This window comes from Pimephales promelas, chromosome 3 (assembly GCF_988280905.1).
Source record: "Pimephales promelas chromosome 3, fPimPro1.hap1.1, whole genome shotgun sequence".
Lineage (NCBI taxonomy): Eukaryota > Metazoa > Chordata > Actinopteri > Cypriniformes > Leuciscidae > Pimephales > Pimephales promelas.
This window is the reverse complement of record NC_142771.1, coordinates 906,588-930,000: the sequence shown is the minus strand read 5'-3', so window position 1 is coordinate 930,000 and position 23,413 is coordinate 906,588. Positions and strand designations below refer to the sequence as shown.

At 43.2% G+C, this 23,413-nt stretch overlaps 4 protein-coding genes across 5 annotated transcripts in view; all 4 read left to right on the top strand.

Moving 5' to 3' along the window:
- Positions 1–386, top strand: part of LOC120468245 (uncharacterized) — a 15,472-nt gene extending 15,086 nt beyond the window's left edge. For both annotated transcript variants that reach the window (XM_089129115.1, XM_039656958.2), the window contains one exon: positions 1–386. This exon is cut by the window's left edge and continues 1,157 nt beyond it. The gene's annotated coding sequence lies outside the window, so the exon portion shown is untranslated.
- LOC120468239 (uncharacterized) overlaps positions 1–23,413 on the top strand; it is a 163,549-nt gene that overhangs the window by 95,101 nt on the left and 45,035 nt on the right. The gene's annotated exons all lie outside the window — the stretch shown is intronic.
- Positions 1–23,413, top strand: part of LOC120468246 (uncharacterized) — a 167,872-nt gene that overhangs the window by 117,408 nt on the left and 27,051 nt on the right. The gene's annotated exons all lie outside the window — the stretch shown is intronic.
- On the top strand, positions 1,072–23,370 carry srebf2 (sterol regulatory element binding transcription factor 2). The gene is made up of 20 exons (XM_039656923.2): positions 1,072–1,320; positions 5,170–5,432; positions 7,066–7,207; positions 7,291–7,427; positions 7,525–7,677; positions 10,356–10,631; positions 10,858–10,972; positions 12,151–12,302; positions 12,390–12,588; positions 13,539–13,702; positions 13,798–14,047; positions 14,177–14,343; positions 14,417–14,609; positions 14,686–14,791; positions 14,916–15,025; positions 15,102–15,234; positions 15,318–15,483; positions 21,722–21,898; positions 21,974–22,073; positions 22,166–23,370. Exons 1-20 carry the CDS (start codon positions 1,239–1,241, stop codon positions 22,372–22,374), a joined length of 3,294 nt encoding a protein of 1,097 aa, XP_039512857.2. The 5' UTR covers positions 1,072–1,238; the 3' UTR covers positions 22,375–23,370.

The following is a 23,413-nucleotide window of genomic DNA, read 5'->3' as shown; positions in this document are numbered from 1 at the left end:
TGTGTGTGTGTGTGTGTGTGTGTGTGTTTTCTGATGCAGCTCAACACAAATAAACACACGTGCAGAATCTGATTCTGAGACTGATCATACTAGCGCTTCACACACACACACCTGACGGTATTTCACCAGTTAAAGCCTGAACGATTTATGATTAATGTTTAACCATTTCCACTCAGGAATACTGGAATTATATTTCACAATTACAAGAGACAAAATATTACTTATTTTATTCTCAATAACCCATTGAAACTCATCATGCTTTTTGATTCTTCCCTCCCGATTACCAGCGTTTTATTAAGCCAATCGTGATATTTTCATTTTTATTTTGCTTTGGGGTGATTTGGGGAAAATGTTGATGTATTTTCAATAAAACAAGATTTTACTGATTTATGTGTCCACAAAAGAGTTCTGAAAGGACTGCAATTTGATTTTATTATGGGTTATAAGACAGAAAACTAGGTAATATATTAAAATTATAACAATGCAATGATATCTCTCCCACATGTAAACCCTGTGTTCTGTTGACAGACTTTTATTGCTTATCGAGTGTTATCAAGTTCACATATAAATGTATCTAAACTGGGAAGCATGTTTTAAACAGAAGTTGGTCTTATGATAACTGATCATAAAACATAATGTCAACTTAATATGTACTTTGGCAGGACTATGGTTAAGATATATTTTCGTAAAGGTATTTGGTCAGAAATGCTATTTAATAATATTATTTAACTTTTCAATCGCCTCTTTGCTGGTAAAAGCGCTAAAATTAGGTTGTGTGAAGATGATGCTGATGATGTAACCACACACATAGAGTTTTTTCCGCCTTATTTACATATTTAACTGACCTCTCGCCAACCCGCTGCCTGCTCATTACATATTCATGACCTCTTCATTCATTTAGAGCGCCTTGGGCGGGGCTTAGTCTGAGGGGCGGGGAGAATGCAAATGACTAGAGCGCCTCTGCTCATCGACGTACAATCAGGCCACGCTCGAGCGGGAGATCTGATTGGACAGCAGCGCCTGATCTTACGACGGCTAGAGCCGAGCGGCAGCCAATCAGACGCGATTCTCACTGTTTGTGAATGACGCCACTGCTGAGGCGCAAGATGGCCGCGTCTGGTCGGTAAACGCTCGCCCGACCGCGGAACCGAGCGAGTGAACCCACGGAGTGTGTGTTGATGCTGTGAACGAGTGTTGAGGAGCGAATAACCGACAGAGACTCGCGACTCTCCGCGAGGATGGACGCCTCTGAGTTCATGGACACGATGGACCCGAGCTTAGCCGAACTGGGCGATGAGTTCACACTGGGAGACATCGACGGTGAGAGAGGAGGAGGAGGAGGAGGAGGATGATGATGATGTCCTTCAGTTCAGTGTGTGTGTGTGTGTGTGTTCAGATCAGTGTTTTTCTGTATTGTTTACACTGTTAAAGTGTCTATAATGTGCGAGTTACAGTAAACCTTCAGATAACACGCAAAAATACTGGATTATTATTATAAGCTATGGCAGCAGAGAAACCAGTTCAGTCTGGACTGGGATGTGATGATGATGATGATGCATTTATCATCATCATCATCATCGTGTGTGTGTGTGTGTGTGATAAATCATAGATATTGTACTACTGACAGTGTTATTGGATGAAATTACTGTTGTTGTTGTTGTTGTTGTTGTTTATAGGTGTTGTTATTAGTGTAATCGTTGTTAATATTGCCATTAGGGTTGTTATTCGAGTTATTTTAATTGTTTTATTGGTGTTTTTGTTGTTGTTATTTGTGTCACTAGTGTTATTGTTGTTTTTAGTGTTATTATCGGTGTTATTATAGTTTTTAGTGTTATTATTCAGGGCTCAACTTTAAGGATTTTTCCACTGGCCCGGTCGGCTCACCACAAAAAAAAAGTATTAAATTAATTAAACTAATAAAATAGTTATTCTTGACCCAGAAGTTACCTTAATAAATAAGGTTGTGACACCAAAAATGACTGGACTAACAAAATATTGTTAAAAGACTATTAGTAATACAACAAGAGCAAATAATACAATTACGAGCAATAGCACAAACACATAAAAAACATACAAATAAAACAGTTTTTCAAGTTAGTCCAACTGTTATTTTCAGGTAGAGGAAATTAATAATTAATTGTTATAATTAGCAGTGCAAAGTCTTCACTGTTTAAATATAGATTAAAGTTACACCAGGTGTTCAGTCAAGAGCAGCGAGTGATGTTTCCTTGGTTTAGTTAACGTTTACACACACACATACACACAGAGCAGGTTTATTAGGCCACTGTCACTTTAAGAGCGTCACAGATCCAGTACACTGATACACACATGCTTTACTCCTGTTTATCATCACTTTACATTATATCAGTGTTGTTATTAGTGTTTGTAGTGTTAGTAGTTGTGTTGTTAGTATTGATGGTGTTGTTGATGGTTGTTATTATTAGTGTTCTTATTTTGTTATTGGTGTGGCTATTTGTGTTAAAGGCTGTGTTGTTGCTGTTAGTGTTTTGTAAAGTATTGTTATTAGTGTTGTTAGGGCTGGGTAATAAATATCGATTTCTCGATATTAATCGATTCTCATTTTTACAAATCGATATCGATTCTTAAATCTCAAGAATCGATTAGTCATCCTGTTTCATTTTATGAGTGAGACATTGCATCGCGGCTGCGCGCATCCAACAAATCGCAATAATCTGTGTCCTTTGTTACTATTGATATGAAACAAAGTCTCAATTTTCAAATTACGTCCATTTTCTTTAGAAACTCAAAAACATAAATAGCGTTTTGCCGTTTTGTCGCTGTGGCGTGAAGCTCTAGAGAGCAGCGCTGATTTCTCTTCCGGGTTAATAATACCAGTTACAGCGCGAAATAAACATGAATGAGCATCTGAAAGTGTGTTAAAGATAGAGTACAACTTATCGAAATCCGTATCATGGCTTATTGATTCACTCAATCAGCGTTTCAACCGTGGAAAGACGTCAGTTAAACAGATTGTAATCAATGTCATGTATCGTCATATTTACCTCAGAAAACCCACATAAACTCGTTAGTCCACACTCGTTAGTATTCTTCAATATTTAATGCATATTTGAATAAATCTGGCAAGTTTTTATGACAGCCACCATTTAAATGTTTATATTTCATATAATCTTCTTATTATTAAAATAAATAAAAAAGTAATTTAAGTGTTTGTATAGCTACAAAACAGTTAATTATTACCTTCATATTAGGCTAATGAAGCCTAGTAGGCTACAACTAGACTATATATATATAGACCATAGTTTACAGCATTTAAGAGATTTGATTTCCTTGAGAAAAATTGCCATTTATTGTAACTTATATCCAAAATAATCGATATTGAATCGAATCGAAATCGAATCGAATTGCAAGCTTGTGAATCGAAATCGAATTGTGAAATTTGTCTCAATACCCAGCCCTAGTTGTTGTTATTAGTGTTGTTGTGATTGTGTATCAAGGCCGTGCGTGTGATTCAGGGCCGCATGAACAGATAAGCGGCATGAATGAAAGTAAATGTTACACACACACACACACACACACACACACACACACACACACACACACACACACACACACACACACACGGTGATCTTGACATCAGATGATTGTCAGTCAGTATAGTTGATGGATTACAGCATGAGCTGACTCTAGTTCTCCTGAAGGAGTGTGTTGTGTAGAGATGAAGAGTGTATGAAACACACACACTCCTCTCTGTGTCTCAGCGATCCTCTCTAAAGACACACACACACTTATGTCGTGTGTGTGTGGTTATTATTTCCATTTGCAGGTTGATGTGATAGTGAGTAATGTGTGCTTATTTGACCATCATTGTGTGTGTGTGTGTGTGTGTCCACTCTCTGGTGTTTGTAAAGCTTTGTAAGATCCAGAAGATGATGTGAGTCCAGCAACACGCATATCAACACAAATCAGAAGAAATTATGACAACGAAGCATTTCATGACTATTAAACAAATAGAGTTGGACATACACACCGATCTGACGAGTCTTTATTTAACGGCCGATGACCGATATTGTGTATTACTGTGCATGCCTGAAGTGTGTGTAATAAGTTGATGTGATCGCAGCGCTGTGGTGTGAAGCGTTCTCATCCTCATCCTGAGTTTCGGCTGGGCTGTGGTGGAACTGGGCATTCCTGTACTGGGAACACTGGTTTGATCAGTCCTGTGCACGTTGGGACGTGTCTCATGTAAATCATTGTTCACACACACAAAGCACAGCGTGTCGAGGACAGACGTGTGTGTCATCATCACTGGCCTTCATCTCATTATCTCAGGTCAAAGGTCAGGGTCAGGAGTGTGTTAGACAGCAATTGACCTTTATCAAAGCTCCGCCCCCTTCACCTCTACACAGCCTGTGTAATAATGGAGTGTGTGTTCATTATCACCTGCGGTGAGGGTCAGGACAGTCATTACCGCTTCATATCTCTGACATCACAGCTGTTAGTCTCACCGCCACGACACAAGACTGAAATCTGATGGGTTTAGTTAGATTGTAATGCATTAATTAAAGATTTCCAAACCCATTATACATTATATACCCCTGGAGAAAACATCCAGTAACCTGTGTTAATATGAATGCTTTTAAAGCGACACCGATTTAACTACTGTGACTTTAAAAATATATGACAATTAAATAAAAGCACTTGAACACAGACTTTCCAATTAATGGATATGCATTTTTATAATTATAGCCATTCTTTATTTTTTCAAACAGACATATTTATTTCTATAAATTAAATATAATGAATCCTTATTAAAGAGCTTTGTCTTGTGTTGTTTGATTGACGTTCAGTGCACAGACGGCATTAGGTTTATTACGCACTGTCCCTTTAAGGCCGAGTGCACTGATGCACGTCCAGTATTACCACAACTGCGTGTTCTGGAAAGACACAAGCGACTGTGTTTACGGGAATACTCAATTAGACATAATGTTGTGTGTATCGTGATCGAGAGCTCAGTTCAGTCCTCGCGCTCTGTATTCGGTGTGTTCCAGTTTTTATTTGTGGACAAAAATGTCGATAAATTTTCATCATAGTTTTTGCCTTTCAAACAGTTTATTATTAAGTTATAGTCTTGTTAACGTGTTACACACAAGTCAAATCAGCTGTTTTGTGTGTGTTTGTGTCTGTCAGAGATGCTGCAGTTCGTCAGTAATCAGGGGGATTTCCCGGATCTCTTTGAGGATCAGATGGGGGGCGGATCTGTGGCCCCCGTGAGGCCCCTCCCACTGACGGCCCCCAGCGCCATCCTGACCCCCCCACACACACCTGTGCAGACCAGCAGCCAGACACACACACAGACGCAGATACAGGCACAGACTCAGACACACACGCAGACGCAGATACACACACGCACACCGCCGCTGCTGCAGCCTCGACCCCAGCCCATCACACAGGTGAGCCTGACCACACCCCTCACTCTCTGACCACACCCCTTAAACTCTGACAACACCCCTCACTCTCTAACCACACCCCTTAAACTCTGACAACACCCCTCACTCTCTAACCACACCCCTTAAACTCTGACAACACCCTGTGACTCTCTGACCACATCCCTCACTCTCTGACCACACCCCCTGAAACTCTGACCACACCCCTCACTCTCTGACTACACCCCTCACTCTCTGACCACTCCTCCTAAACTCTGAAAACACCCCTCACTCTCTGACCACAGCCACTAAATTCTCTGACCACACCCCTAAACGCTGACCACTCCCCTCACTCTCTGACTACACCCCCAGAAACTCTGACCACTCCTCCTAAACTCTGACAACACCCCCTCACTCTCTGACCACACCCCCTCACTCTCTGACCACACCCCTTAAACTCTGACAACACCCTGTGACTCTCTGACCACATCCCTCACTCTCTGACCACACCCCCTGAAACTCTGACCACACCCCTCACTCTCTGACGACACCCCTCACTCTCTGACCACTCCTCCTAAACTCTGACCACACCCCTTAAACTCTGACAACACCCTGTGACTCTCTGACCACATCCCTCACTCTCTGACCACACCCCCTGAAACTCTGACCACACCCCTCACTCTCTGACGACACCCCTCACTCTCTGACCACTCCTCCTAAACTCTGACCACACCCCTTAAACTCTGACAACACCCTGTGACTCTCTGACCACATCCCTCACTCTCTGACCACACCCCCTGAAACTCTGACCACACCCCCTGAACCTCTGACCACACCCCTCACTCTCTGACCACACCCCTCACTCTCTGACCACACCCCTCACTCTGACCACAGCTACTAAATTCTCTGACCACACCCCCTGAACCTCTGACCACACCCCTCACTCTCTGACCACACCCCTCACTCTCTGACCACACCCCTCACTCTCTGACCACTCCTCCTAAACTCTGAAAACACCCCTCACTCTCTGACCACAGCCACTAAATTCTCTGACCACACCCCTAAACGCTGACCACTCCCCTCACTCTCTGACTACATCCCCAGAAACTCTGACCTCTCCTCCTAAACTCTGACCACACCCCCTCACTCTCTGACCACACCCCTTCACTCTCTGACCACACCCCCTCACTCTCTGACCACACTCCCTAAACTATCTGAACACACTCCCTAAACTATTTGACCACACCCATCACTCTCTGACCACACCCATCACTCTCTGACCACACCCCTCACTCTCTGACCACACCCCTCACACTCTGACCACACTCCCTAAACTATCTGACCACACCCCCTAAACTATTTGACCACACCCCTCACTCTCTGACCACACCCATCACTCTCTGACCACACCCCTCACTCTCTGACCACACCCCTCACACTCTGACCACACTCCCTAAACTATGTGACCACACCCCTCACTCTCTGACCACACCCATCACTCTCTGACCACACCCCTCACTCTCTGACAACACCCCTCACTCTCTCTGGCCACGCCTCCTCATACTCTGACCACACCTCCTCACGCTCACCCAGGTGCGAGACACATAACCCATGTTGATTAAGCCGTTTGCCAATCTCACGCACTGCTCTGATTGGTCAGGTGCAGACGTTCCCCATGCAGACGCTGGCTGTGCAGACGCAGGCGCAGCCGCAGACGGTGATGCTCACGTCGACCCCCAACCCGTCCCGATTCATCCAGAACCAGGTGATCTGCCAGCAGAACCACGGCACGGGCTTCCAGGGTGAGAAACACACACACACACACACACACACACACACACGTTCTGCACGCGAGCCCTCCTCACACAGCTGTGTCTCCTCTCAGTCCTCCAGCCGCAGATGCAGAGCATCATGACATCACCGCAGGTCCAGCCAATGACGATCCAGCACCAGCGCGTGTTGACTTCGACCGGTCAGACCATCCAGACGCTGTCCACGACGCCCATGCACACCATGTCCCCAGTACGTCACATGCACACATTTACCCACAATTCCCTGCTGCAGTTCACAGCCTGTATACTGTGTATTCTGCATACAAACGGTTCTGATTGGCCCTCAGCTGCTGGTGCACCAGCCTCAGATCCTGAAGACGGACTCTCTGGTGCTGACCACACTGAAGCCGGACGGGACGCAGGTTCTGTCGACCGTGCAGAACCCCGCGGGCATCACGACCCTCACCGCGCCCCTCCAGACCACCGCCCTGCAGGTTCCTGTACGTCACATGACACCAGCAGCATCTTACAAGTCACATGACACCAGCATATCTTACAAGTCTTTTTTTATTTTCTATCAAATATTAGACTGAAATTGCTTATATTTGTTACACTGTTTTAGAAAATATTGTTAAATAATGGCATATCATTTTTGTTATCGTTTTAACCCTTTCACACATAAAGTCACCCAGTAGATAGCTATTAAAAAGCATTTAATTGCGTATGCATGGGTTTTGATGGCATAGTTGCACATCATCCACTCCAGTGGACCCTAACGCATCACACTGCCACCCAGTGGCAAGCCTTTGTATGTGGAACACTTTTTTTTTCTCCAAACCAAGATGGCCGACGGCCAGTCAGAATTTTCAAGTTGTTCCGGAATATCCATCCAATCCTTCTATCCTAGGAGATTTCTGCAGGTAAAAACATGTTGTACATCTAAGGAGTCATGTCATATTGTTACGTCTTCCAAGTGATTTTAGATTGGGAGGAAGTGCTAATGAATCATCTGTCCACTATAGTGATGAGGTCACTAGCTGTATTTCAGCTAATTTCAGTTCTTCACAATACTTAATCTGCAATAACCTTTTGGGCTGGAAATAAATGCTTTTGTGTTTTAACTGTAGTAACGCATGTTATTTTGACAGTGTTACTTGTAACTTCAAAAAAGTAATCTGGTTATGTAATACAGATTATTTGTAATGCATTACATTATTTGCTACATCACAAAAGTAATCTGATTATGTAATCCAGATTATTTGTGCGTTACATTACTCGTTACATCACAAAAGTAATCTGATTATGTAATCCAGATTATTTGTGCGTAACATTACTCGTTACATCACAAAAGTAATCTGATTATGTAATCCAGATTATTTGTAATGCGTTACGTTACTTGCTACATCACAAAAGTAATCTGATTATGTAATCCAGATTATTTGTGCATTACATTACTCGCTACATTACAAAAGTAATCTGATTATGTAATCCAGATTATTTGTAATGCGCTACATTACTCGTTACATCACAAAAGTTATCTGATTATGTAATCCAGATTATTTGTAATGCGTTACGTTACTTGCTACATCACAAAAGTAATCTGATTATGTAATCCAGATTATTTGTGCATTACATTACTCGCTACATCACAAAAGTAATCTGATTATGTAATCCAGATTATTTGTGCGTTACATTACTCGTTACATTACAAAAGTAATCTGATTATGTAATCCAGATTATTTGTAATGCGTTACATTACTCGTTACATCACAAAAGTAATCTGATTATGTAATCCAGATTATTTGTAATGCGCTACATTACTCGTTACATCACAAAAGTTATCTGATTATGTAATCCAGATTATTTGTAATGTATTACATTACTTGTTACATCACAAAAGTAATCTGATTATGTAATCCAGATTATTTGCAATGCGTTACATTACTCGTTACGTCACAAAAGTAATCTGATTATGTAATCCAGATTATTTGGAATGCGTTACATTACTCGTTACATCACAAAAGTAATCTGATTATGTAATCCAGATTATTTGTAATGCGTTACATTACTCGTTACATCACAAAAGTAATCTGATTATGTAATCCAGATTATTTGTAATGTGTTACATTACTTGTTACATCACAAAAGTAATCTGATTATGTAATCCAGATTATTTGTAATGCGTTACATTACTCGTTACATCACAAAAGTAATCTGATTATGTAATCCAGATTATTTGTAATGTGTTACATTACTCGTTACATTACAAAAGTAATCTGATTATGTAATCCAGATTATTTGTGCGTTACATTATTCGTTACATTACAAAAGTAATCTGATTATGTAATCCAGATTATTTGTAATGTGTTACATTACTCGTTACATCACAAAAGTAATCTGATTATGTAATCCAGATTATTTGTAATGCGTTACATTACTCGCTACATCACAAAAGTAATCTGATTATGTAATCCAGATTATTTGTGCATTACATTACTCGCTACATCACAAAAGTAATCTGATTATGTAATCCAGATTATTTGTGCGTTACATTACTCATTACATCACAAAAGTAATCTGATTTTGTAATCCAGATTATTTGTAATGCGTTACATTACTTGCTACATCACAAAAGTAATCTAATTATGTAATCCAGATTATTTGTAATGTGTTACATTACTCGCTACATCACAAAAGTAATCCGATTACATTATGAACGCTACTTGTAATGCGTAACCCTCACACAGCTCATTTCAGATGAGATTGACCCCTATCGCTAGTTTTCCACAGATTGAAGTCTGAGGTTTTCCCAGAGAGGAGAGCTAAATGTGTCGTGAACATAATCCGAATCATCAGATAATAAGTGCTGTGCCGTGGAGAATTATCAATGCCAATAAATACAAAAGGCGTAATGGTTAGAGAGTCAGACTAGTGACCTGAAGGTTTTGTTGTCTAGTCTCAATAGCGACAGGACTTGACTGAGGTGCCTTGAGCAAGGCTAGCTGTGTGTGTGTGTGTGCACTCACTGGATGGGTTAAATGCAGAGGACACTTTCTGAGTATGGGTTATCAAAAAACAACAACTTGTATCTCGTGACCTCATAAAGGGATAGGACGTCTGTTAGTGTGTGTGGGTTTTGCAAATATTTACAATGTTGTGTCGTCGCTCTCTTTCACAGACGCTGATGAGCAGCAACATCCTGACCACCGTTCCCATGGTGATGGGGGGCGGAGACAAGCTGCCAATCAAGCAGCTGTCGTCGGGCACCACCCATACGGGGGGCGGAGCCAGGGTGGTCCTGGATCAGGGATTGGCTGTTACCACAGGGCCGGGAGGAGTCGTGAAAGAGGGCGAGCGACGCACGACACACAACATCATCGAGAAGCGCTACCGCTCGTCCATCAACGACAAGATCCTGGAGCTGCGCGACCTCGTCATGGGCAACGACGCCAAGGTGTGTGTGTGTGTCGCCGCAGTGCATGCTGGGAGCTCTAGCGGTCTCACGAGGGTCTGATTGTCAAGTCACATATATTTACACAGTGCTTTTACAATACGCACCGTTTCAAAGCAGCTGACCGTGATGTCATCATCCAGCTCCGTTCAGGTCTCATGTAATGGTGTCAATGCAGGAGATCAAGAATATTGTTGAATATTAAATGAGTGTCTGTTTTGAATGACAGATGCATAAGTCAGGTGTTCTGCGCAAAGCCATCGATTACATCAAGTACCTGCAGCAGGTGAACCACAAGCTCCGGCAGGAGAACCTGGCGCTGAAGATGAGCAGCCAGAAGAACAGTGAGTCCGCCACACTTCAGGAGTGCGCTCCTTTACCTCACGTCACACGCTCACACGCAACCACATAATGCGCTAGGAATCGCACTGAAAGCCTTCATGTAAATCGATCCGAATGAAAGAGGAGTTTAATCCTTTTCTAATCCGATCCAGAGAACACGTAAACACATGTAAAGACTGTGCATGTGCAATGATGGAGAAATAGCGTAATGACGTAGAAATAGTGCAATGAGCATAGAAATAGCGTAATTACGTAGAAATAGAGGAATAACATAGAAATGGCGCAATGGCGTAGAAATAATGACGTAGAAATAGCGTTTTGACGTAGAAATTGCTCAGTGACGTAGAAATAGCGCTGACCATAGAAATAATGGCATAGAAATAGCGCAATGACGTAGAAATGGCGTAATGACGTAGAAATGGCGTAAATATGTAGAAATAGCGTAATTATGTAGAAAATAGCGTAATGAGCGTAGAAATAGCACAATGACGTAGAAATGGCATAACGAGCGTAGAAATAGTGCAATGACGTAGAAAAAGCGTAATGATGTAGAAATGGCGTAAATATGTAGAAATAGCGTAATTATGTAGAAAATAGCCTAATGAGCGTAGAAATCGCGTAATGACGTAGAAATAGCGCAATGACATAGAAATAGCATAATGACATAGAAATAGCGCAATGAAGTAGAAATAGCGCAATGACGTTGAAATAGCATAATGATGTAGAAATAGCGCAAAGAGCATAGAAATAATGACATAGAAAGCGTAATGATGTAGAAATAGCGTAATTATGTAGAAAATAGCCTAATGAGCGTAGAAATCGCGCAATGACATAGAAAAAGCGTAATGATGTAGAAATGGCGTAAATATGTAGAAATAGCGTAATTATGTAGAAAATAGCCTAATGAGCGTAGAAATGGCGTAATGACGTAGAAAAAGCGTAATGATGTAGAAATAGCGCAAAGAGCATAGAAATAATGACGTAGAAATAGCGTAATGATGTAGAAAAAGCGTAATGATGTAGAAAATAGCCTAATGGTGTAGAAATCGCGTAATGACGTAGAAATAGCGCAATGACGTTGAAATAGCATAATGATGTAGAAACAGCCGTCTCTGAATCTCTCTCTCTCTCTCTCTCTCTCTCTCTCTCTCCCTCTCTCTCTCTCTCTCTCTCCCGCCAGAGTCTGTGTGTGTGTCTGATGATCTGGACCTGAAGCCTGAGACGCCGTTCATCTCTCCTCCTCCGTCAGACTCGGGCTCCAGTTCTCCCGCTCAGCTCTCGCCCTTCTGCCTCGACTCTGAGCCGGGGAGTCCGCTGACGGAGCACGAGCAGGTGCGCGCACACACACACACACAGCTTTAGATCATGTGGTTAGATGGTTGACAGAGGGTCCTGAGTGACCGGAGCTGTGCGTTCCAGGTGAAGAGCGAGCCGGACTCGCCCTCGTCAGTGGGAGTGATGGACCGCTCGCGGCTGCTGCTGTGCGCGCTCACCTTCCTCTGCCTGTCACTCAACCCGCTGCCGTCGCTGCTGCACGCCGACGAGGACCGGGCTCTGAGCACCGCCCACGGGGCCTCACGCTCACTCTTCTCCCTGCCCGGACACACACAGGGCTTCGGTGAGTGCAGGAGGGGTCAGGTGGTGGTGTGAGGGGGTGTGGTCAGAGTGTGAGGGGGTGTGGTTAGACAGTGTGAGGGGTGTGGTCAGAGTGTGTGGGGTGTGGTCAGAGTGTGAGTGGTTGTGGTTAGAGAGTGTGAGGGGTGTGGTCAGAGTGTGAGGGGTGTGGTCAGTGTGAGGGGTTGTGGTTAGAGAGTGTGAGGGGTGTGGTCAGAGTGTGAGGGGTGTGGTCAGTGTGAGGGGTTGTGGTTAGAGAGTGTGAGGGGTGTGGTCAGAGTGTGAGGGGTGTGGTCAGTGTGAGGGGTTGTGGTTAGAGAGTGTGAGGGGTGTGGTCAGAGTGTGAGGGGGTGTGGTTAGAGAGTGTGAGGGGTGTGGTCAGAGTGTGAGGGGTTGTGGTTAGAGAGTGTGAGGGGGTGTGGTTAGAGAGTGTGAGGGGGTGTGGTTAGAGAGTGTGAGGGGGTGTGGTTAGAGAGTGTGAGGGATGTGGTCAGAGTGTGTGAGGGGGTGTGGTCAGAGTGTGAGTGGGTGTGGTTAGAGAGTGTGAGGGGTGTGGTCAGAGTGTGAGGGGGTGTGGTTAGAGTGTGTGAGGGGTGTGGTCAGTGTGAGGGGGTGTGGTCAGAGTGTGTGAGGGGGTGTGGTCAGAGAGTGTAGGGTGTGGTCAGAGAGTGTGAGTGGGTGTGGTTAGAGAGTGTGAGGGGTGTGGTTAGAGAGTGTGAGGGTGTGGTCAAAGTGTAAGGGGCGTGGACAGAGGGTGATGGGCGTGGTCAGAGGGTGATGGGTGTGGTCAAAGTGTGTGAAGGGGTGTGGTCAGAAAGTGTGGGGGTGTGGACAGAGGATAGGGGGTGTGGACAGAGGATAGGGGGTGTGGTCAGAGAGTGTGAGGGGTGTGGTCATGTGTGACCATCTGAAGTGATGTCACATGTAAGTGATTTCACCTGTCTGTCCCGTCAGGGGCGTGGCTGCCATGGTTCCTGGTGTGGCTGCTGAGCGGGGTGGGCGTGGTCTGGGGGTGTGTCCGAGTGCTGTACCTGTGGGAGCCGGTCACGCCCCTTCACTCGCCCACCTCAGTGCGCTTCTGGAGACAGCGGAAACAGGCCGACCTGCAGCTCTACCGGGTGAGAAAACACACACACACACAGTAGGTTTGATATTTGTGCCTGCTGCTGTGTATCTGGTGCTGAACGTGTGTGTGTGTGTGTGTGTGTGTCAGGGCGATTACGCGGCCGCTGTTGCGAGTCTGCAGACGTGTCTGTCCGCGTTATCCAGAGTCCTGCCCTCCTCCACACTCGACATCATGTGCTCGCTCTCCTGGAACCTGATTCGCTTCTGCCTGCGGAGGCCCGCCCCCCTGGGCTGGCTGCTGCGTCTGGTTGGAGGACGGCACGAGGGGGAGGAGTCACAGACCAGCTCCCGGGACGCAGCGCTAGTGTATCACAAACTCAGCCAGCTGCAGCTCACAGGTGTGTGTGTGTGATGTCACATGAGTGTGTGTGTGCTTGTGTTCAGGTAAGATGGAGCAGCGTCCGCTGTGGGGAGTGTGTGATGATGTCACATGAGTGAACAGTGAGTGTGTGTGTGTGTGTGTTCAGGTAAGATGGAGCGGCGTCCGCTGTGGGGAGTGTGTGTGTCTCTGAGCGCAGTGAATCTGACGGAGAGCGCTGAGGGGAAGATGTCTGTGACTCAGAAGATCCAGATCTACGTGACGGCCGCCATCAGCCTGAGATCAGCTCTGGGGAAACACCTCAGCTGTGTGCCCGTGAGTACACACACACACACACACACACACACACACCTACTAATAATTGATAGAAACTGTCTGTCTCTCTCAGGGTTATTTGTTAAGCTGTGCTGAGGCACTGGCCTGTCAATCAGATGCTAAGCCCCTCCCACTGGACGCTAAGCTCCTCCCAGACTGCCTGCGCTGGATCTTCACGCCATTGGGCCGCCAGTTTTTCCTGAGCTGTGATTGGTCGGTGAGGTCCGAGAGCAGCGAGCAGGTGTTCACCTCTCAGAGAGATGAAGGTAACAAACACTGACGGACTGACGGACACACACGAGTGTGTGTAGCTGCGGGTTTAACGTGTGTTTGTGTGTCCAGCGGATCCCATCGCACAACTGCACCGCTGCTTCTGTGAGAAACTCCTGGAGAGGGCCGTACACACACTGATCGAGCCGCAGAGCAGCAAACACGCTGAGGATGCTGGGTAACACACACACACTGATCGAGCCGTAGAGTAGCTAACACACTAAGGATGCTGGGTAACACACACACACACACACATTAATTCTGTCCCGCTAGTGACGCTGTTTCCCATCATGCCTCTGCAGGGAGTTCACTGGTGTGTTGGAGTTCCTGCAGCTGTTGAACAGCTGCACTGAAGACTCCGCCCCCTCAACCGCCCCTTTCCCCGCGCTGGCCAATCAGAACTCAGCCTCAGGTGCGTGTCTCTCCCTCCACACTGTGTGTTTACTCGTCTCCACACACACTGACGTCTGAACGGTGTGTCTGTGCAGTGAGGGACCCCGTGTGCCGCTGGTGGGCGTCGGTCCTCAAGGCTGCGGTTCATTGGCTGCAGGGTGATGATGCGTCGGTGAGGTCACTGCTGGTGGAGGCGGAGCGGATGCCGCGAGCGCTTCACACGCTAGAGTGAGTGTTGGACCGTCTGTATGTGTTTAGAAGCATGATGCTCGAGTCTAACGTGTGTGTGTGTGTGTGTGTGTGTGTGCCAGTCCCCCGCTGCCCAAGGCCGTGCTGGCGCTGTGTAAGGCGGTGCAGATGAGTGTGTGTCCGCAGAAGGGCGAGGGAGTCGTGAGCTGCCTCAGTCACTGTCAGCGCGCCAGTGCTCACCTGCACATCAGTGTGTGTCAGTCGCACAACAACACCTGGCTCCACAAGGTACACACACACACTTCTGTATCGTCCGCTGGTGTGAACACTAATATAGTTATCGTTATAGTTATCGTCCGCTGGTGTGGACACTAATATAGTTATCGTTATAGTTATCGTCCGCTGGTGTGAACACTATTATAGTTATCGTTATAGTTATCGTCCGCTGGTGTGAACACTAATATAGTTATCGTTATAGTTATCGTCCGCTGGTGTGAACGCTAATATAGTTATTGTTATAGTTATCGTCCGCTGGTGTGAACACTATTATAGTTATCGTTATAGTTATCGTCCGCTGGTGTGAACACTAATATAGTTATCGTTATAGTTATCGTCCGCTGGTGTGGACACTAATATAGTTATCGTTATAGTTATCGTCCGCTGGTGTGAACACTATTATAGTTATCGTTATAGTTATCGTCCGCTGGTGTGAACACTAATATAGTTATCGTTATAGTTATCGTCCGCTGGTGTGAACACTAATATAGTTATCGTTATAGTTATCGTCCGCTGGTGTGAACACTAATATAGTTATCGTTATAGCTATCGTCCGCTGGTGTGAACACTAATATAGTTATCGTTATAGCTATCGTCCGCTGGTGTGAACACTAATATAGTTATCGTTATAGTTATCGTCCGCTGGTGTGAACACTAATATAGTTATCGTTATAGTTATCGTCCGCTGGTGTGAACACTAATATAGTTATCGTTATAGTTATCGTCCGCTGGTGTGGACACTAATATAGTTATCGTTATAGTTATCGTCCGCTGGTGTGAACACTAATATAGTTATCGTTATAGTTATCGTCCGCTGGTGTGAACGCTAATATAGTTATCGTTATAGTTATCGTCCGCTGGTGTGAACACTAATATAGTTATCGTTATAGTTATCGTCCGCTGGTGTGGACACTAATATAGTTATCGTTATAGTTATCGTCCGCTGGTGTGGACACTAATATAGTTATCGTTATAGTTATCGTCCGCTGGTGTGGACACTAATATAGTTATCGTTATAGTTATCGTCCGCTGGTGTGAACACTAATATAGTTATCGTTATAGTTATCGTCCGCTGGTGTGGACACTAATATAGTTATCGTTATAGTTATCGTCCGCTGGTGTGAACACTAATATAGTTATCGTTATAGTTATCGTCCGCTGGTGTGAACACTAATATAGTTATCGTTATAGTTATCATCCGCTGGTGTGGACACTAATATAGTTATCGTTATAGTTATCGTCCGCTGGTGTGGACACTAATATAGTTATCGTTATAGTTATCGTCCGCTGGTGTGAACACTAATATAGTTATCGTTATAGTTATCGTCCGCTGGTGTGAACACTAATATAGTTATCGTTATAGTTATCGTCCGCTGGTGTGAACACTAATATAGTTATCGTTATAGTTATCGTCCGCTGGTGTGGACACTAATATAGTTATCGTTATAGTTATCGTCCGCTGGTGTGAACACTAATATAGTTATCGTTATAGTTATCGCCCGCTGGTGTGGACACTAATATAGTTATCGTTATAGTTATCGTCCGCTGGTGTGAACACTAATATAGTTATCGTTATAGTTATCGTCCGCTGGTGTGAACACTAATATAGTTATCGTTATAGTTATCGTCCGCTGGTGTGAACACTAATATAGTTATCGTTATAGTTATCATCCGCTGGTGTGGACACTAATATAGTTATCGTTATAGTTATCGTCCGCTGGTGTGAACACTAATATAGTTATCGTTATAGTTATCGCCCGCTGGTGTGGACACTAATATAGTTATCGTTATAGTTATCGTCCGCTGGTGTGAACACTAATATAGTTATCGTTATAGTTATCGTCCGCTGGTGTGGACACTAATATAGTTATCGTTATAGTTATCGTCCGCTGGTGTGGACACTAATATAGTTATCGTTATAGTTATCGTCCGCTGGTGTGAACTCTAATATAGTTATCGTTATAGTTATCGTCCGCTGGTGTGGACACTAATATAGTTATCGTTATAGTTATCGTCCGCTGGTGTGGACACTAATATAGTTATCGTTATAGTTATCGTCCGCTGGTGTGAACACTAATATAGTTATCGTTATAGTTATCGTCCGCTGGTGTGAACACTAATATAGTTATCGTTATAGTTATCGTCCGCTGGTGTGAACACTAATATAGTTATCGTTATAGTTATCGTCCGCTGGTGTGAACACTAATATAGTTATCGTTATAGTTATCGTCCGCTGGTGTGGACACTAATATAGTTATCGTTATAGTTATCGTCCGCTGGTGTGAACACTAATATAGTTATCGTTATAGTTATCGTCCGCTGGTGTGGACACTAATATAGTTATCGTTATAGTTATCGTCCGCTGGTGTGAACACTAATATAGTTATCGTTATAGTTATCGTCCGCTGGTGTGGACACTAATATAGTTATCGTTATAGTTATCGTCCGCTGGTGTGAACACTAATATAGTTATCGTTATAGTTATCGTCCGCTGGTGTGAACACTAATATAGTTATCGTTATAGTTATCGTCCGCTGGTGTGAACACTAATATAGTTATCGTTATAGTTATCGTCCGCTGGTGTGGACACTAATATAGTTATCGTTATAGTTATCGTCCGCTGGTGTGGACACTAATATAGTTATCGTTATAGTTATCGTCCGCTGGTGTGGACACTAATATAGTTATCGTTATAGCTATCGTCCGCTGGTGTGAACACTAATATAGTTATCGTTATAGTTATCGTCCGCTGGTGTGGACACTAATATAGTTATCGTTATAGTTATCGTCCGCTGGTGTGAACACTAATATAGTTATCGTTATAGTTATCGTCCGCTGGTGTGAACACTAATATAGTTATCGTTATAGTTATCGTCCGCTGGTGTGAACACTAATATAGTTATCGTTATAGTTATCGTCCGCTGGTGTGGACACTAATATAGTTATCGTTATAGTTATCGTCCGCTGGTGTGAACACTAATATAGTTATCGTTATAGTTATCGTCCGCTGGTGTGGACACTAATATAGTTATCGTTATAGTTATCGTCCGCTGGTGTGAACACTAATATAGTTATCGTTATAGTTATCGTCCGCTGGTGTGGACACTAATATAGTTATCGTTATAGTTATCGTCCGCTGGTGTGGACACTAATATAGTTATCGTTATAGTTATCGTCCGCTGGTGTGGACACTATTATAGTTATCGTTATAGTTATCGCCCGCTGGTGTGGACACTAATATAGTTATCGTTATAGTTATCGTCCAATGGTGTGGACACTAATATAGTTATCGTTATAGTTATCGTCCGCTGGTGTGGACGCTAATATAGTTATCGTTATAGTTATCGTCCGCTGGTGTGAACGCTAATATAGTTATCGTTATAGTTATCGTCCGCTGGTGTGAACGCTAATATAGTTATCGTTATAGTTATCGTCCGCTGGTGTGAACGCTAATATAGTTATCGTTATAGTTATCGTCCGCTGGTGTGAACGCTAATATAGTTATCGTTATAGCTATCGTCCGCTGGTGTGAACACTAATATAGTTATCGTTATAGTTATCGTCCGCTGGTGTAAACACTAATATAGTTATCGTTATAGTTATCGTCCGCTGGTGTGAACACTAATATAGTTATCGTTATAGTTATCGTCCGCTGGTGTGAACACTAATATAGTTATCGTTATAGTTATCGTCCGCTGGTGTGAACACTAATATAGTTATCGTTATAGCTATCGTCCGCTGGTGTGAACACTAATATAGTTATCGTTATAGCTATCGTCCGCTGGTGTGAACACTAATATAGTTATCGTTATAGTTATCGTCCGCTGGTGTGAACACTAATATAGTTATCGTTATAGTTATCGTCCGCTGGTGTGAACACTAATATAGTTATCGTTATAGTTATCGTCCGCTGGTGTGGACACTAATATAGTTATCGTTATAGTTATCGTCCGCTGGTGTGAACACTAATATAGTTATCGTTATAGTTATCGTCCGCTGGTGTGAACAATAATATAGTTATCGTTATAGTTATCGTCCGCTGGTGTGAACACTAATATAGTTATCGTTATAGTTATCGTCCGCTGGTGTGAACACTAATATAGTTATCGTTATAGTTATCGTCCGCTGGTGTGAACACTAATATAGTTATCGTTATAGTTATCGTCCGCTGGTGTGAACACTAATATAGTTATCGTTATAGTTATCGTCCGCTGGTGTGAACACTAATATAGTTATCGTTATAGTTATCGTCCGCTGGTGTGGACACTAATATAGTTATCGTTATAGTTATCGTCCGCTGGTGTGGACACTATTATAGTTATCGTTATAGTTATCGTCCGCTGGTGTGAACACTAATATAGTTATCGTTATAGTTATCGTCCGTTGGTGTGAACACTAATATAGTTATCGTTATAGTTATCGTCCGCTGGTGTGAACACTAATATAGTTATCGTTATAGTTATCGTCCGCTGGTGTGAACACTAATATAGTTATCGTTATAGTTATCGTCCGCTGGTGTGAACACTAATATAGTTATCGTTATAGTTATCGTCCGCTGGTGTGGACACTAATATAGTTATCGTTATAGTTATCGTCCGCTGGTGTGAACACTAATATAGTTATCGTTATAGTTATCGTCCGCTGGTGTGAACACTAAAGTTATCGTTATAGTTATCGTCCGCTGGTGTGGACACTAATATAGTTATCGTTATAGCTATCGTCCGCTGGTGTGAACACTAATATAGTTATCGTTATAGTTATCGTCCGCTGGTGTGAACACTAATATAGTTATCGTTATAGTTATCGTCCGCTGGTGTGGACACTAATATAGTTATCGTTATAGTTATCGTCCGCTGGTGTGGACACTAATATAGTTATCGTTATAGTTATCGTCCGCTGGTGTGAACACTAATATAGTTATCGTTATAGTTATCGTCCGCTGGTGTGAACACTAATATAGTTATCGTTATAGTTATCGTCCGCTGGTGTGAACACTAATATAGTTATCGTTATAGTTATCGTCCGCTGGTGTGGACACTAATATAGTTATCGTTATAGTTATCGTCCGCTGGTGTGAACACTAATATAGTTATCGTTATAGTTATCGTCCGCTGGTGTGAACAATAATATAGTTATCGTTATAGTTATCGTCCGCTGGTGTGAACACTAATATAGTTATCGTTATAGTTATCGTCCGCTGGTGTGAACACTAATATAGTTATCGTTATAGTTATCGTCCGCTGGTGTGAACACTAATATAGTTATCGTTATAGTTATCGTCCGCTGGTGTGAACACTAATATAGTTATCGTTATAGTTATCGTCCGCTGGTGTGAACACTAATATAGTTATCGTTATAGTTATCGTCCGCTGGTGTGGACACTAATATAGTTATCGTTATAGTTATCGTCCGCTGGTGTGGACACTATTATAGTTATCGTTATAGTTATCGTCCGCTGGTGTGAACACTAATATAGTTATCGTTATAGTTATCGTCCGCTGGTGTGAACACTAATATAGTTATCGTTATAGTTATCGTCCGCTGGTGTGAACACTAATATAGTTATCGTTATAGTTATCGTCCGCTGGTGTGAACACTAATATAGTTATCGTTATAGTTATCGTCCGCTGGTGTGAACACTAATATAGTTATCGTTATAGTTATCGTCCGCTGGTGTGGACACTAATATAGTTATCGTTATAGTTATCGTCCGCTGGTGTGAACACTAATATAGTTATCGTTATAGTTATCGTCCGCTGGTGTGAACACTAAAGTTATCGTTATAGTTATCGTCCGCTGGTGTGGACACTAATATAGTTATCGTTATAGCTATCGTCCGCTGGTGTGAACACTAATATAGTTATCGTTATAGTTATCGTCCGCTGGTGTGAACACTAATATAGTTCTAGTTCTAGTTATCGTCCGCTGGTGTGAACACTAATGAAAAAAACTATATTAGTGTTTGCAATAGTTATATTTATCGCTATGATTATTGTTATTGTTATAGTTATCGTTATAGTTTTTTATACAATTATCACCTTTTTTGTGGATGTTAATATATTTATTGTTTTTGTTTTCATTTTAGTTATTGTTCTTACCATTTTAGTTATCGTTACAGTTATTGTTCTCATATGTTGGTGTGGTTGTTAAAATAGTTATCATTCTTGTAATTATAGTAATTATTGTTTTTAAAGTTATAATTATCCTAGTTTTATTTGATAACTAGTTTAACACTCTGACACTCTTTCAGGGGGTGGAGCTTCTGGTTTGCGACCTCCTCCTGACTCTGAGAACAAGCCTATGGCAGCGCGGGGGCGGCTCCAATGGAGATCCCGGCCCCGCCCCCGGATCCCAACTGGCTGGATTCCAAAGGGACCTGAGCTCTTTGCGGAAGCTTGGACAAGCCCACAGACAGGCCCAGCACAAGGTGACCTTTGACCCAACCTACAGCTGACCCCTGCGTTTGACCTCTGCATGTTTAAACACGTGTGTGTGATTTCAGCTGTTCCTGCACGAGACGACGGTCAGGCTGATGGCAGGAGCCAGTCCCACTCGCACACACCAGCTGCTGCGACACAGAACACACAACTACACAACAGCAGGTAAACACACACACACACACACAGGTTAGCTGATGCTGTATGTGTAGTAGATTGTGTTGACGTCCCGCTATGTGTGTGTGTGTGTTCCGCAGCCGCCGGCGGCGAGCGCGAGAGAGCTCATGCTATCCTGCTAGCGTGTCGTCACCTGCCGCTGCCGCTGCTAACGCCACCGGGTCACCGAGCTCGACTGCTGGCCGAAGCCAAGCGCACGCTGGAGAGAGTGGGGGACCGGCGCTCACTGCAGGACTGCCAGCAGATACTGATACGCCTGGGGGGGGGCACCACCATCGCCGCAACATAACACACACACACACACACACTCACGCTGGAGAGAATGGGGGACCGGCAGGACTGCTAGCAGAAACTGATACGCCATCATCGCTGCGACATAGCACACACACACACACACACACACATGAAATAATATTATAGTATGTTATAGTAAAAACTAATTGAGTGATTATTGATGAACACCTGATGATAACAAGCAGAAACACTTTAGTATTTAGTAGGAAGAATATTATAATATACTATAGTATTATTACTCATGTGGAACACTCCCACACACACACACACACACACTCACTCTCCTTTCTAGCTCATATTCAGCCATGCATATAGAAATCAGTTATATTTAGTTTAAACTGAGTTTAGAAGTAAGTGTTTAATTATCATAATTATAATTATGCTAAATTACATTATCCAAGTGACAAATCAGCAATGCAGAAACTGTGTACATGAAGAACAAACACTCATGAGGGAGAGAAACGGCATGTGATGAGCAGAACACACACACACACACACACACACATATGTTGTACAGAGCTGTGTCATAGACCAAAGTCTTATAGAGCGCTAGTGCGGGGTTTTATATAATTATTTCACATGACGACTTTAATGCCTCATCATATGTAATTACTTCATATTTTGTGTCTGGCGTGTTTTTGTTATTTTCCTTTAGTAGTTTGTCTTTATTCTTTTTTATATTTGGAAATGTGACCGTGGGACATTTATTATGATAACACGTAATAATGATGAAGATGTAACGGTCACACACACACGACAGAAGAAGTGAACTGTAAATAGAGTAAAAAGGAATATAAGAACTAGTGTGTGTGTTATGTAGTGTTTTATTAATTTAATCTAAAGGTTCAGGTTGTGTTTTAATATCTAACTGTAATTCCAGTATCTCTCTCCGCAACTCGGTCACATTCACTCTTTCTTTCAAGTGTTGGTCTGAATTTCTACGTCTTTTGACTTTTTTTGTAATAAAACAGCAAATGCCGTTGAAGAACCATCATGTGTCTGTGTGCATTTGATTTAACATGACAGTTACTTTC

What these genes read in the sequence shown, in the direction of transcription:
- srebf2 (XM_039656923.2), top strand. Translation starts at nt 1,239, where the DNA reads ATGGACGCCTCTGAGTTCATGGACACGATGGACCCGAGCTTAGCCGAA. An exon ending in CCATGCACACCATGTCCCCA is followed by an intron (nt 7,428 to 7,524) that starts GTACGTCACATG and finishes ATTGGCCCTCAG; the next exon opens with CTGCTGGTGCACCAGCCTCA. An exon ending in CACCTCTCAGAGAGATGAAG is followed by an intron (nt 14,610 to 14,685) that starts GTAACAAACACT and finishes TTGTGTGTCCAG; the next exon opens with CGGATCCCATCGCACAACTG.